We start from the raw sequence: 15825 nt of genomic DNA, 5'->3' as shown, positions 1-15825 counted from the left end.
GGTTCACGCCAAGCAGACCGCCGCCGAGGAAAAGATCCGGAAGATGGCTGCAGCGGGGGTGATTGAGCCCTCCGCGAGCCCGTGGTCGGCGCCAGCTGTACTGGTCAAAAAAAAAGACGGCTCGTGGAGGTTCTGCGTCAACTACCGCAAGCTGAACGAGGTCACCTGGAAAGATTCCTACCCCCTGCCGAGGATAGATGACGCCCTGGACTACATCACCGGGTCGACCTGGTTCAGCTCCCCGGACCTCCGCTGCGGCTACTGGCAGGTACCGTTTGCTCCCGATGCTCGCCCGAAGATGGCCTTTTCCATCGGCCAGGGCCTCTGGCAGTTTACTGTCATGCCTTTTGGCCTGTGCAATGCCCCGGCGACGTTCGAGAGGCTGATGGAGAGGGTGCTGGCATCGGTCCCGCGGAACCAGTGTGTGCTGTATCTGGACGATCTGCTGGTTCATGCCTGGGGTTTCGACCAGGCCTTGACGAACCTCCAGGTGGTGCTGGCCTGAATCCGCCATGCTGGCCTGAGGCTCAACCCCCACAAATGCGAGCTCCTGCGGCGGGAGGTGACCTTCCTGGGACATGTTGTTAGACCGCGAGGTGTGGCTACGGACCCAGGTAAGGTCGCCGCAGTGAGGGGCTGGCCGACTCCACGCACCGTCGCGGAGCTGCGCAGCTTTCTGGGGTTGGCCTCGTACTACCAGAGGTTCGTCCGGGACTTTGCCAGCATCGCTGCCCCGCTGCACCGCCTCACCAACAAGGGCCGCCGTTTCGACTGGGACTCAGGCTGTGAGACGGCCTTCGGCCGGTTGCGTGAAGCTCTGGTGGGGGCCCCCTTGCTGGCCTACCCCAACCCGCGGTTAACGTATGTTCTCGATACCGACGCGAGTAACTCGGGGGTTGGTGCGGTGTTGGTGCAGGAGGGGCCAGATGGGGAGCGCGTAGTGGCCTACTATAGTCGGGCTTTGACTAGGGCTGAACGGAACTACTGTGTGACCTGTCGTGAGCTGCTGGCGGTGATGGCGGCGGTCCACCACTTCAGGCCGTACCTGTTAGGGACCCGGTTCCGGCTGAGGACCGACCATGCGTCCCTCACCTGGCTGCTCCACTTTAAGGAGCCGGAGGGGCAGATGGCGCGATGGATAGAGATCCTGCAGGAGTACGACTTCACTGTCGTGCACCGTGCGGGGTCTCGCCATCTCAATGCCGATGCTCTCTCGCGGCACCCCTGCGAGGCCCCGGACTGCCACCACTGCGCCCGGCGGGAGCAGTGTGAGGAGGCTGTCCGCACCGTGGCGGAGGCGAGCACCGCGGCCACGGCCCGGGAGGGGCCGCTGGGGGTGGGCCTGTCAGACCTGGCGCAGCGTCAGGAAGCTGATCCTGACGTGGGGCCAGTGCTCTGCTGGAGGGCAGCAGGAGTGCGGCCTACGCGAGAGGAGCTCGCCCCGCACCCAAAGTCCGTCAAGGCTCTCTGCGCCCTGTGGGAGGCCTTGGAGGTAAAGGACGGGGTGCTGCGCCAGGGGTGGTGGGTACCCTCCAGTGGCGAGGTACGGTGGCAGCTGGTAGTGCCACGGTCGCTCCGCGGGGCGGTGCTCCGAGTGGTGCACGGCCAGCCAGGCGTGGGGCACTTCAGCGGTAAAAAAAACCCTGCAGCGTCTCCGAGGCCATTTTTATTGGGGTCTTTGCCACCGGGACGTGGAGCGGTATTGCCGAACGTGTGCGGTGTGTGTGGCGCAGAAGGTCCCCCCCGAGCGCTCTCGGGCCCCCCTCCAACAACACCAGGTGGGGGCTCCTATGGAGCGTGTGGAGGTGGACGTTTTGGGCCCGTTTCCACGCACTGAGGCCGGGAACCACTATGTCTTGGTGGCCATGGACTATTTTACGAAGTGGCCGGAGGCCTACGCCCTCCCGGACCAGGGTGCCCCCACGGTGGAGGGGATGTTTGCCAGGCTGGGGGTGCCGGAGGAGTTACACAGTGACCAGGGGCGTAACTTCGAGTCCCAGGTCTTCGCCAGAGTGTGCCAGCGCCTGGGGATCACTAAGACGCGGACCACACCGCTGCATCCCCAGAGCGATGGGTTGGTGGAGCGGTTTAATCGGACGCTCGCCACCCAGCTGGCCACCCTGGTGTCCCGGCACCAACGGGACTGGGACCGCCACCTCTCCCTTGCGCTCTGGGCGTATAGGACCGCGGTCCAGGAACTCCCGGTGGACCTGGTCTTCGGCCCGCCGCCCGGAGACGGGTCGGCACCGCCGGCTGGACCGGACTACGAGTGGGACCTGCGGCAGCGGATGCGGCGGGTGCATAGCTTTGCACGGACCCACCTAACTCAGGCGGGGGTCCGACAGAAGCGGCACTACAACCTGCGCTGTAGGGGGCCTGCCTTCCAGCCTGGGGACTCAGTGTGGGTGTACAACCAGCGCCGCCGCAAAGGCCTCAGTCCTAAGCTGGCGCCGTCGTGGGAGGGGCCCGCTGAGGTACTCGGGGTGGTGGGTGAGGTCTGCTACCGTGTCCGGTTGCGAACACGGGGGAGAGTGGTGGTCCTGCACCGAGACCGCCTGGCCCCCTACCGGGCCCGGGAGGAGGAGCCGTGTGGGGAGGCTCTAGAGGAGCAGCCGGGGCTGGAGCCGGCTGATAGTGGGGCGTCCGTGAGTTGCCAGCTGTCACCGCGGCGCAGCGGCCGCTCACGCAGGGTTCCACAGCAGTTAGCCGAGTACGAGTACAGCCTGAGGGGGGTGTTCAACGTCGGCGAGACGCCAGACGCTTCAGGTGGGGGCAGTGTAACGCCCTCGCCTGGTGATGAGGAGGAAGCGCCCCTAGGGGCTCGTAGTACTGCTGGGCATGCTGGGAGTGGTAGCTGGGGAGAGTCTGAGGGTCAGCACGATGACCAGCAGCTGACCCTACCTGTGTAAATAATGTCCTAGTAGTTCTAGTGCCCTGTGTAGTCTTATAAAAGTATAGCGTGTTGTTAAGTAATTACCACCCTAAAGATGTGTACGTGTTCCGTCAGTCTCCTCATGTGCGTGTATATCTTGTGTTTGGTTTTGTGTGGTTGTTAATGAATAAAGCTAGCGCTTGGTTTGGTAATCGCGTTAAAAGCGCTACAAATCACTGGTCCTTTGTTCTGAAAAGAACCTGAAAACGCTACAATATTAATACGATATATTGAATAATAATAAATATATAAATATATTATAAATATATAAATAGAAATATATAAATAGAAATATAATACCAATTTTATTGTGTGATTTAATATACATGATTTTGTATTTTGTATAATTTCATTATGTTAATTTGCCAATAGGTGGTTGAAATCATAAATATATTTAAATGATAACGTTAATTGTTCAGCACTATTCCTGTTTTAGCATTATATTTATTAAATTGAATGACCAACTGTGTAATAGCTATAATTCCTATCCTTCACTTTAAACCACTTTTCTGCATAACTGCATTATAGAAGAATAAACTCTACTGCTTTTATAGATTAATACAATTAACAGTCTACGATTTTTAGAGATATCTCTACGAATCTATAAGAAATGTACAATATGAACCTCAAATATCCAAACAGACCCAAACAAAGCTGACATACATAATGCCATCAATGAAGAAATTTACTTCAGTGTTTTGGGTGTTTCTTAAATTAAATGTGTGGATGTAGAGCTGTCGTTTCCTCAGCCTAGAAAATTAATAACACGCACTAAAATATGAAGGATACAATCCCTTTGTAATGGTCTTCCAGACATTTTATTTAGAATTTAATTCACCAAATGAAAGACTATTTGTAATATTGCAATGTCTTTTGTTAAGACAAGCATATTTGACTTTAGAGATAATTCTGTGAATTACATTGTTGGAAATAATAGTTAAATCATGTTTTATTAAAATACTGGGGGCAGTAGATTGAAATATGAATAGTCTGTACCGTAATTACTGTATATAGTTAATTAATACTGTTAAGTTGTTTAACATACATGCATTTAATAAAGCAGAAGATTATAACTTTAATTTTGTGAAGGTATTCAACAACACCCTTAATGTAAACCATGCTGCACAAATTCTATAACTCCCAAATCTAACTTGTGTTCAGTAATTCAGCAATAGCATGTGATTGTGATCAGAATGTAGCTATATAGCTATGTGACCTCTATATATAGCTAGGTGATTAATGTTTGATTACTTCTGAGTTTCTTTTGAAAGGTTAAATAAAATTCTAATTAGATGAGCATCCTGGTTAGCTCTAGTCTTTCTAGCTTTAAATTGTGAGCGAATCTTTCACTGGAGAAATTTAAAAAATGGGCAAACTGTAGAATCACACTGTTTTTTGTAATATCACTTAAAAAATAAAGAATTGATTTTTTCATTACAGATAAAAGAAAACTGTGGTGAAGAAAGACGTGTTCTCTGAACTTTCAACTGACCCTGAACTTTTATGTTCAACCTCAGTTCTTTTTACAGCAGTGGCTTTTCAAACACCGCATGGAAATCACCTCTCTAATTTATTTTCCTTTGTTTATATCATAACTCTTCTGCTACATCTCCTTACTGTGTCTGGAAGAAGAACAAAACAACAACAACAACAATGTGAATAACAAACAACAGCTCCGTGCCTCTCATTTTTTCCTAACTTCTTGTCCATGCCAAGGAAGAAACCTTTTTACCTCCACAGACACAAGTGACTCCAACAATAACTCCACCTGACCACAATCCAAATGACCAGAAAAGCAGAAAACAGAGCTTGAAGTCTGATGTTGAGTTTCTCACAGTGCAGTGTATGAAACATGACACTAGACCGATTTTCCTTTGACACAAATGTATAGAATTGAATGTAATTCATATGTGTGTGTGTGTGTGGGTGTGGGGTGGGGGGATAAGATGGAGAGATGGAGGAGTATATTTTTAAATGCTCCTTAGGAAATTAGTCAGTTGCATGCATCTTTTTTAAATTTATATCAATTATTCCTAGTATGGTATTTTAATTAGTTAAATTACTTAATACAGTCAGGTACAGTTGATAAATAGGTAGGTAGGTTACAAGCAGAATCGTAGCTATTGGTGAAATATTCACAGACAACAGGGCAGACAGGTATGAAAAGAGATTGTATAGTACCCTCAAACATAATGAGATATTAGCAGAAAAAAATAAATGTGTGATACTGAGTATTTTTCTTTTTATGCTGATGGTGACAAAAGAGTCAGATAAGATATATGCTTGTGGGTAGGGGCACTGACAGAAGCATGGATGAGCTAGAACATGCTTATGACATGACTCAGACTTGACCTTGAAATGTTTGGGCTGTGTGCCAGAGGGTCTTGATAGACAGATGCAATAAAAACTATATGGGTTTTGAAAAAGTTTTTATATCTATAATGGTCATGGTGATCCAAAAAACTGACAAATACCACCAGTTCTCGTTAGATGTTAAATGTCTCTGTGCTATTCTGCTTAAATATGTTTTCTCTATGAAACAATCAATAGACAAAATATTACATGTACAGTATGGTGTAACTGTTTATGTGTTTCCAGATAGAAGGACATTATCAGGCGATGACAGCCATAAATACATTATTAATGTAAATATGTTGCCATTATTTCAGATATATTAATTCCATCATCCTTTTTCTAATCACATCATCCAATTCAATGTTGCAGGCGTGTTGGACATTTGGAATACAATGGACGCAATTCAGGGTACACTCTGAACAAAGCACTAGTCCATTGCAGAAATTTATTATATAACAGATATATTAAACTTACTCATGAATCAATCTAATTTAGCCTCCTGTAAAGCTTATATAATAAGTACTAATATTTCCTTGCACAGTCATTAAGTACATTATACACAGAAACTGTTAAAGTTTATAAAGTGGTAAGTTCAGCTGTATCTTTACCTTTCTAAAGGCTATATTTTTTGGTATTTGATGTAGCTTGACAAACAAGCAATGAAGAATAGATTTTATTTCTAGTATTGCACACAGTGCCATATAATTAAATGAGTCATGTTTACCTCTCTGTGGAGCACAGGCAGAGTGACAGTACAGACTGCTGCCTAACACATTCCCAAGTTGATTGTGTTACAACATTTTCTTTATAAAAGGAACTTGTTTCTCACCAATTGTACTTGTATGCTTTGATGCACAGTCATTTACAATACTTAAACATGTTTTAATATTTTCTTTCTTTTATGAGAACCAAATAGGAAATTACAAGAACACGGTGAGCAGTAAATACAACATTATAGAGAACATCACAGAAAGCTGTATTGAACTATATTGTAGTGAGTATTAGTACCGTTGTTATTTGTTAGTGTTATATTTCTATTTATTCAGTGAAATGAATTGCATTTCTTTATTAAAAATAAACTTTACAGTTGGGGAACTTTTAAAGCTCAAATGATTCTGTATGTGTACCCATCAGAAAAAAATGCTTATGTTAAAGCACAAGATGTATATATTTTTCAACAAAACCCAAATAAAGTCACAAGTGATGTTTGTTTCTTTTACCACAGTACTTCAGTTTCATCATCTTTTTATATGTGCTACTGGCATTTTTGGTGAGTATTGGATTTTTGTTCTTTAATTTATAAAATATTTTATGACCTGTAATTACATTTTGAAAAAGGTTATACTGAAATAATATTATATTAGTGTTTAAATGAATTGAAAGAATATACAATATCGTTAAGAAAACATATGCTGTATCTCTTAGTTGTTATGTACTAATGAAAGTTACAGTAGATTTTCTATTTACTGTGCCCATAGAGAAGTCTAAAATTTTGCAGGTTATTTTTGTTAAGGCTATTAGAAGTGGCAACAACAACAATAGTAAAGCACAGAATACAGTTTTGTTTATATGTTATATATTGATTAATATGCACACAATGCAATACTGATTATAATGTCAATGAAGTAATTAATTTGCAGAAAAAGGTAAATTGTTCTGTTATGCAGTTACAGTATGTAACAAGTTGTTAGAATGTATTTTTACTTCTGTTATATACAGTATCTATGGTGAACTTTTTTTCAAATGATTTGAATTTCATGTTAAGGACATTATAATTTGACTTGTTATAGGAAATGATTTTTTTTATATTCAAACCTCAATAAATGGCAAAAACCTTTTAACATGATCTATAAAACATATTTGATTTATATTGTAATACAACAATTACTGACACTGTCATTGTTATGCGTGTGAATAACATCTGCAAAATGCACACCATAAATACTTTATTGTACAACAGCGTTGATTTTAAAGAGAAGTTATGTTTAAGTTCTATTTCATTAATTTAAATGTCAACATTACAATTAACAAAACTTAAAATAAATACATTTAGAATTTAGTACACTACAAAGCAGTGAAATCTAACTAAATCTTACATACAGTACACTTGGATCCTAATATTATACAGAACTACTGTAACACTCCAAAGATACTATAGCGTCTCAGCCCATTAGAGCTTAATAAATAACTTTATTTATTTAATCTTTATTATGTAGGGGATAATCAACATTGTGATTTAGATTAGTGTTTGTGTAGATTATTCTTAAATGACTGGAAAGGACTGGATCCTTTGATTAACTACTAACTACCAAAAGCACTGGATAGGCAAAATGCTGTCCTCAAATTTGTAACTATACAGTATGTCCTTACAATTTCATAGTTAGAAATCTCTTTCCTTACATAATAAATTAAATACATTTTGGGGTTTGTACAGTAATGTTGTGGTTGAAATCCCTTCTCACCTGAAAAAAAGTTGGATAGTTATGCTATAGGCACATTTTCTTTGATTTATTTTAACAATTAATATGGTAATAACTTTTGTTATTACAGACAAAGGACAGAGAGAAGAAAGAAGTCTACCATGAGCACCTTTAATTCAATGATGTCTGCAAATGCCACACTTGTTCGGCCTCAGTTTTTTTATATTAATGGGTTTTCTGGCATTCCCCATGCACAGTACTACTATGTTTTCTTGTGTTTTGTTTATGTTGTAACAGTACTAGCAAATTCCTTCATTTTGTTCATCATATACATAGAGCAAAATCTTCACACACCAAAGTATATGGCTGTTTTTAATTTGGCTGTAGTTGATATGTGTGGCAGCACAGCACTTATTCCTAAGATGATAGAAACCTTTGTCTTTGATTCTCAGTTCATCACATATGAAGCTTGTATAGCCAATATGTTTTTTGTACATTTCTTTACTTTCCTAGAGTCACTTACTCTAGTTGTATTGGCCTATGACAGATTTGTTGCTATTTGCTTTCCCCTGAAATATCACATTGTCATCACTAATACTGGAATGGCTGTGATTCTTGCTGTTGTATGGTTTCTCACATCAGGTCTAATGATTACATCTGTGGGTTTAATTACCACACTCTCATTCTGTAAAACCATTGTGATTGACAGCTATTTTTGTGATCATGGACCTATGTATCGTATGGCCTGTAATAATAACTTCCCAAGTTACATAATGGCAAAAATTGCTATCACAGTTTTGCTTTTTGCACCACTTGTTCTAATTCTTTTATCTTATGTTTGCATTATATTTGCTTTGCTGAAAATTGCATCAGGTGAGCAACGCCTGAAAGCCATGAAAACCTGCACCTCTCACCTACTCTTAGTAACAGTTTTCTATATTCCAATATCAGCCACATATATTGCTGCAATCATGTCCACTCTTCACCCAAATACCAGAATAATAAGTACATCCCTGTCTTCTACCATTCCACCAATGCTGAACCCCATCATTTACACAATCAAAACAGAGGAGGTTATGACAGCAATTAAAAAACTTTATAAAAGAAACAAGACCATCACTGCTACCAATTATAAATGATTTTATGGAACTAACAGAAGAATAATAAGTAATATTTCAATATGTTGTAATCTGTATCTTGTCCAATTTAGTAATGAAAACACAGGTTAGATGGAGCAAAAAGGCTGTAATTTCTGTGAACGAACCTGTTGCTTAATAATGAATTATTCTTTAATGATTAATAATTAATTATTAAAGGTGAAGTAGAGTTTAATAAGTATCTAGATAATTATAAAATAGCTCATGCCTGTGTAGTACAAACCTTTGTATTCCATTTGTATAAAACATTATTTGATGCTTAGGAGATTAAATATATTGCATTATTAAAGTTGTACAATTGCTATATTAGTATATAATATAAATGTACAATTAATATACACATTATCTGTTTGCATCATGCAATGTCTATAAAGCCTTTTCACACTACGCTCTATGTGAGATCAGATGCTAATTTAAAGTCTGCTTAAAATTTTTCTGAGCAGGTGTATCACATTGTAATATCTCACCATACATACTCTATTCTATATTTGGTATATCTTATGCTGATTTCATACTGTGTAATAATATTGCATATTACTTTTAATTGTACTTTTAATTATATTGGTAAGCAAAATACAGTGCCTTGCAAAAGCATACAACCCATTGATTTACAATGTAATGCATACATTTTAAGTGAATTATTTAAATCAAAACTTGAATGCTCAAACTGAACATATTCATGAGGGAAAGTAGTTAAATATGGTCTTTGCAAAACTTGTTAATTGCATAAGTACTTACCCCTTTACTCTGGAAAATCTGAATTAGTTCAGGTGCACAGAATTGCTTAGACAATTCTTGACTGGTCCCTGTTTTTTATAATAGTGACACAATATTATCACAATAATATTGATTTGTCTTCTCACCTTCATCGGGTATCCTTCATATCTGCCTAAAGACTGAGCAATTTGAACTATCCTTCCCTTTTCATATCTCCCTCTTTAGCACAGCGGTACTCCCAGCCATTCATGTTTGTTCAGCTGCCCCCAATTGGGCTACAGCTCAGTCTGTGCCAAATCTGGGACTTTGCAATGTTCACTCCTCTGTGCAACAATGGACCTCGTTCCCAGACATACAGTATAGGTGTAGGACACATTAAAAAATACCTTTCAATTTCAGTATATAATGAAACTACCTAGATGTTTCACCTGGTCTTCTATCTTTACACTATTCTTTAAACAACAGCTTGGGTTCCCTGCTACCTATACCATTTTATGCAATCACACTTTTCCAAAACTGAGGACCTCTAACAGGAGTTCTTGTCTTTAAAACTTTACATTCCAGTATCTTCTTTACACTGCATCACCTTCTCAAGCATCACATCCTGAGCTTTCTACTCATTCCTTGCTTCAAATCTTTTTTTGTTTTGCCAAAAAACCTTCTGCCAATTACTTTAAACTCAGTCAGCCATTCCTCTTAAAATGGACTTTTAGTGATTTGCCAATGATCCTTATGTCACAGTAAGGTGAACCCTATGGGCGAGGAATGTCCCTGCCTCGTGTACAACTACGCCACCTAGCAATACACATGGGGTGCTAGGGCCCCTCTACATTACCACAGGTTCTGTTTATCTCCCAGAATCATCAATGCACACACAGACCAGCGACAAGCATTTGTATTATATAAGTGCCCTTTTTATTTTCTATCCTAAGAAGCATAAAAAAAGGAACATCCACAACAACCAGAAAATAGTTCAAAGGGGCGCAATGAAATCCAGAGGGGCGGCAGTCTTTTCTTTTGTAAAGTACTGAAGGGAGGCCACTACCACATTTCTTCTTAATATTGGTGAAAGTCGTTGATGGCCTGGAGACGAACAACCACCTTAAGGAGAGGGGTATCACCCAGTTCAATTTCCCGATCTCCGTTCAGGTTACACCAGAAATCCTCCCACGAGCTGTACTCTATTTCCGCTCAGTTTGTATCCGTTAGCTGGGCCAGGTTCTTTGTCCTTTGCCTTCAGGTATTAAAAAGTCTCTGTACAGTACCTCTGTTGAAATGCCAATGTCTCCTGTAGTTGTCAATTCCTGGATTAATAGGTCCTTGCCTCCATGGTCTCGCACTCTGCAGCTTCCCCGGCGCTGCCTGCATCGTCTCCAGGGTCCAGTGGGAGTTCCGAGCGCCCTCTGTCCTGTCTCAGGTGTTTTTAACCCTCTGCTTAGCCAATCCCTTTCGGGGGATTTTCCACAGCCCCTGGCAGAATTGGGTTTGTCCAGTATTTTTCCAGGAAGCTTGTAATGTTTGAGGACCGTGGGGATGCCAAGCTTGGTGTCATGGGACCTTATCAGTTCATTGTTCACTCTCCGGCTCTCTCTCCTCCTCCCTTTGTCTGGCTAAACTGGCTCTGCGACTCCTCACACCTCCAAGTCTCGATACCTAATTGTTCCTGCTAGGCGGTATTCACTGGGACATTAACACCACCCTAGAAATCAACATAACCTAATCACCCAGCCTTTCACTCCTTAATGGCCCACATCCTGCAACACTAATCAACATAGCCCAATCAATTTCAGCCCTTTGACTGCTTCAATGACCCATACCCTGCGACACTTACACCAACCCAGAAGTTTCTATGTTGAAGAAAAAGTGATTTGTTTACTACAGCACAGTGGAGCACAGCATCCTGCAGATATGGCTGATTTAAGGGAAGAGTAATGAAACAAAGCCAGAAAAGTACCCTTTGGTGTAGCCATTGATGGTCTGTGCAGACACTGGGGATAGCAGCTATGGTAGCTCAATCTTAGCAACTCTTTGTAAGTCAATCACTATGCAACTGATTGATGCTGTATGTATTTCTGGACAAGTGTACTGTAGTACAACTAAATTTTCTATTAAGGTCTGATATCCTGTATGTTTTACTTAAATGAATATTTGAAAAGGATAATACATTTTCTGTTAAAGTCTAGTATCGTAGTGTTATGTCCCTGTGTGTGTCTGTATGTTTTGTTTTTTCTTCCACTTCCTGTATTCAGGTACCCCCCCAATTGGCCCATCATTACACCATTGCTGCAGCTGTGACGTCATTATCATCTGTACTCCCGGCCAATCAGAACCCAAGATCTACAGTTTAAATACCAGAAAAGGTTAGACTCCATTTGCTTTTCCGTTCAACTTCGTTCAGCTTTCAGCTCAACTTCGGTCAGCTTTTGGCTTCGGTCAGCTTTCGGGTCATCTTCGGTTAACGTCTTCGGTTAACGTTTCAGCTCGTGTTTGCATTTGCTCGCTAGTGTTCGTGTTAGTTCGTTTTAGCTTCCGCTTCATTCATTTGTTTGTTTTGATTACCTGTGTTTTGTTATTATCTTGCCCGCACTTGTTATTTTCCTTTTTACCTTGCTTGTGCTCATTTTGTTACCCTATTCCTTGCTCGTGTATTTTCTTCAATTACTCATTTTCCCATAATCGTACAATTCGTTCACTCGTGTCATGTTATTGTTAACTGTGAACTTATTGTACACCAGGAGAACAGGTATAGGTAAGGTTGTCGGGTCACATTGTGCACACGTAGGTTTGTTTTCTGTCCAGACACACTAGGTTAGGGGCACGTGCCACTCATGTATTTTGGTTCTGGTTGTTTCACTGTGGGGAAGTTAGGGCGCATGAAGATGCCAAAGACCCTTTTATTTTTGTTTGTTTTGGTTAGTTAGGTTAGTCCTCACTGTATTAACTAGATCCGTTTGGTTTGGTTAATTTCTTTCCTCTGGCACCGCTCAAGGTTTTATTCTCTGTGTGTTCTTTATGTCCTGTAATACGAACAGATGCAGCCATTCAAAGTGCGCGGCACAGACACGTACCGCGTGTAATTGGCTACGTCCTCGCACATCGTGACGTGCGATGACACAAAATACCGCGGTACGTGATTGGTTGACCGATAGGGGCACTCGTGGTGCGTTGGTCGGTAGTAGAAAGATTTAAATGTCTTTACTGTGCCCGTTTTAGTTTTGAATATTTATATGGAATTTTACCACTGAAGGGAAATCTTAGTAGCTGAGCATAAAAAGAATAAGCGCTGGATTTGAACACACAACCTGTGGGTTACTAGTCCGGCACGTAGACCAGCAGGCTACCAGGGAAGTCACATGAGCAGAGGTGAAACAGCTCTACACAGCCCTGTCACAGTACACGAATATAATTATATCGTTATTAATTTCTTTAGATACGCGATTCCATATTATATTAGCAGAAAAGCTTAAAACTACCACTTTTTATACACGCTATTTCACATGTTACTTAAAGACTTCGATGCTTAAAATGTTTAGGGAGAAATGGAATACTGGTGTGCATTTTTTCTTTAAAGTACCGATTCCTGGAATCTGACTGGCTGACACCCTTCTGAAGTGGTACCATAATATCTGGTATACAGAAAAGAAAGCGTAGATAAAAAAGCTTGGATTCTCATGTATCTGATACAAGTATCTTTTAATACAGTCTTTGCTGTGCTCTTGAGGATCCTTGTGATATTTTGAGCTCTGGTTGAATGATAAGTGTCGCAGTTTAAATAATTTTCGTAGTTAGAAATTATGAAACGCTCTGTTAAAAGCAAGGGAGTTTTTATGTCCGTTACAGTAAAAGAAAATGCCTGACAAAGTAGGGCTTGGACAGATTCCAAGTGCTTGTACAAATGTGCTAAAGAAATGAGCAAAAAAAGTCATTCCTTTATTGTATTTGCTAGCTAATGTCCTGTCCTCGTTAGTCAGACGAACGAAATGCTGTGGTGTTTGTCAAAGAAAAAAATAAAAGTATTTTTGTTTAAAATGACGGTTAGAAAGAATGTGGACCAGCGTAATACTTTGAGTTTACAGCTTGTCCAAAGTCATTCATTATTAATACTATTAGTAATATCTTCGGTAAAGGCTTTGATGCATAAAATATTTCTGCATAATTAAAATATTTATGATAAAGGTAGGTTCTGTACTTTTGTCCAACTGAGCAATCTTGTTTTCATAAAATAAACCAACTTTTTAATGACTGATGATTAACATGCTGTAATACACAGTTTAAATTTAAAAGCTCAAATGCTGTACATGAGAGGTTAAGCTTTACTGGCCCCTCCTGGCGGTTTTACAAGGTGATTCCGAATACTTTCCGGCGTGACGTCAAATGACACGATACACCGCGTGATACACTTGCTTCATGTAGGCATATTTAATGAAAATTTCAGTGGTGAACTGGTTAAATTCACTCAGTTGGGCTGATTCAAAAGCCTGTTTAACTCAGCTATATGTTTTAAATGGATGATGTTTATAGCTAGCTAGACCAGTCATTGAAATATAATTTCACAGCTCTGGTATCATGTTATATTGCATTGGTGTTATCACACACATGAAAGTGATCTGAATGCATACTGTAGCTCTATATACTGTATATAGCCATCCTTTGCATAACCAAATAAAAGTACTATTCATAATGATAGGTCTCATGTATTTTCCAGGTTGTGGAGGATGTTTGGAAAGTTTGTTTTGTTTCTGCAGTTCCTGTGTAGTTGTTCCAGAAGTTATTAAACACCATCCACTTAGACAAAGATGAGGGAAGAATGATCATGGAATTGAGTAATTGCTGTTCTTTTTCTAGTGTGCACTCCCTTTTCTAGAATGCATTTGCTTTTTAAAGTGTCAATTCACTTTTACTAGTGTGAACTGCACTTTGGGGCCACCATAATTCTTGGCCTACATGAATAAATAAAAAACAATACTTAAATGAATATTTGAAAAGGATAATGAGATTTGTATTTTCAGGTCGGAAAAAAGTCTCATCAAGAAAGACGTTTGTCATGAGCTCCCTGAATTCAACTGTTTCAACAAATTCCACATTTGTTCGACCTCAGTTCTTTTACATCAATGGCTTTTCTAACATTCCACATGTTAAGTTCTACTTCATTTTCTTGTGTTTTGTTTATACAGTAACTGTAATAGCAAACTCTTTCATCATGTTCATTATATTTATGGACCAAAACCTTCACACCCCTAAATATTTGGCAGTGTTTAATTTAGCTGTAGTTGATATGGGTGGCAGCACAGCTCTTATTCCTAAAATGATTGAGACCTTCTTATTTAATTCTCAGTTCATAACATATGAAGCCTGCTTGGCCAGTATGTTTTTTGTACATTTTTTTAATTTCATGCAGTCACTAACTCTTGTTGCACTTGCCTATGATAGATTTGTTGCTATATGCTTTCCATTAAATTATCACAGTATTATCACTAATGGAAAGATGGTTTTGATTCTGGTAATAATATGGATTATGACAGCTGGCCTTGTGCTAACAGCTGTAGGTTTAGTTACAAGACTGTCATTCTGTAAATCTATTGTCATAAACAGCTATTTTTGTGATCATGGGCCTGTGTATCAATTAGCTTGTAACAGCAATTCTCCAAATCATATTTATGCACAGTTTTGTATTTCAATTGTCCTCTTTATACCATTAATTCTGATAGCATTATCCTATATGTGTATTGTGTTTGCGTTGTTGAAAATTGCATCAGGAGAAGAGCGTTTAAGAGCAACGAAAACTTGCACCTCCCATCTAATCTTAGTGGCAGTGTTTTATCTTCCTATATGTGGAACCTACCTTGCTGTGATACTATCTACCATTCATCCAGATGCCAGAATATTAAATACATCCTTGTCTTCTACCATTCCACCAATGCTGAACCCCATCATTTACACATTAAAAACCGAGGAGATTTTGGAAGCATTTAAAAGGCTTTACAATAGAAACAAGATATCAGCAGCTTTTTGAGAAGCATTACAATTAAATTTTAATCTAATTTTTTTTTAGTACTGATATTAATATTTCATGTAATTTGTGATTTTAAATAAACATGGTACACCTCTTTGAATCATTAATAAAATGAATGTTTCTGTGTTTGTTTCTAAGCATGTGTACCATATATAGACATAGTCACATGAAATTGTATTACAATAGGTCAAAATATACAAATAAATGTATTAATGTTATCATACATTAAAG

General features: G+C 40.4%; 2 protein-coding genes across 2 annotated transcripts; both read left to right on the top strand.

The window, feature by feature from the left end:
- The first annotated feature begins 6448 nt into the window (after positions 1 to 6448).
- Positions 6449 to 8846, top strand: LOC148830591 (olfactory receptor 51F2-like). The gene is made up of 2 exons (XM_088919940.1): positions 6449 to 6492; positions 7853 to 8846. Exons 1-2 carry the CDS (start codon positions 6449 to 6451, stop codon positions 8844 to 8846), a joined length of 1038 nt encoding a protein of 345 aa, XP_088776066.1.
- Positions 8847 to 14625: 5779 nt separating this feature from the next.
- Positions 14626 to 15594, top strand: LOC148830590 (olfactory receptor 51F2-like). Its single transcript, XM_088919939.1, has one exon. The coding sequence runs from the start codon at positions 14626 to 14628 to the stop codon at positions 15592 to 15594; it is 969 nt and encodes a 322-aa protein (XP_088776065.1).
- The last annotated feature ends 231 nt before the right edge of the window (positions 15595 to 15825 follow it).

Source organism: Atractosteus spatula, chromosome 7, assembly GCF_055471065.1.
Source record: "Atractosteus spatula isolate fAtrSpa1 chromosome 7, fAtrSpa1.hap1, whole genome shotgun sequence".
Classification (NCBI taxonomy): Eukaryota; Metazoa; Chordata; class Actinopteri; order Semionotiformes; family Lepisosteidae; genus Atractosteus; species Atractosteus spatula.
Note: the sequence above shows the minus strand (reverse complement) of the source record. Positions and strands in the feature narration are given on the sequence as shown.

Excerpts from the sequence above, each read along its gene's own strand:
- LOC148830591 (XM_088919940.1), top strand. The coding sequence starts at position 6,449 with ATGTATATATTTTTCAACAAAACCCAAATAAAGTCACAAGTGAT. Across the intron at positions 6,493-7,852 it reads CAAATAAAGTCACAAGTGAT|AAGAAAGAAGTCTACCATGA; the intron begins GTTTGTTTCTTT and ends AAGGACAGAGAG.
- LOC148830590 (XM_088919939.1), top strand. The coding sequence starts at position 14,626 with ATGAGCTCCCTGAATTCAACTGTTTCAACAAATTCCACATTTGTTCGA.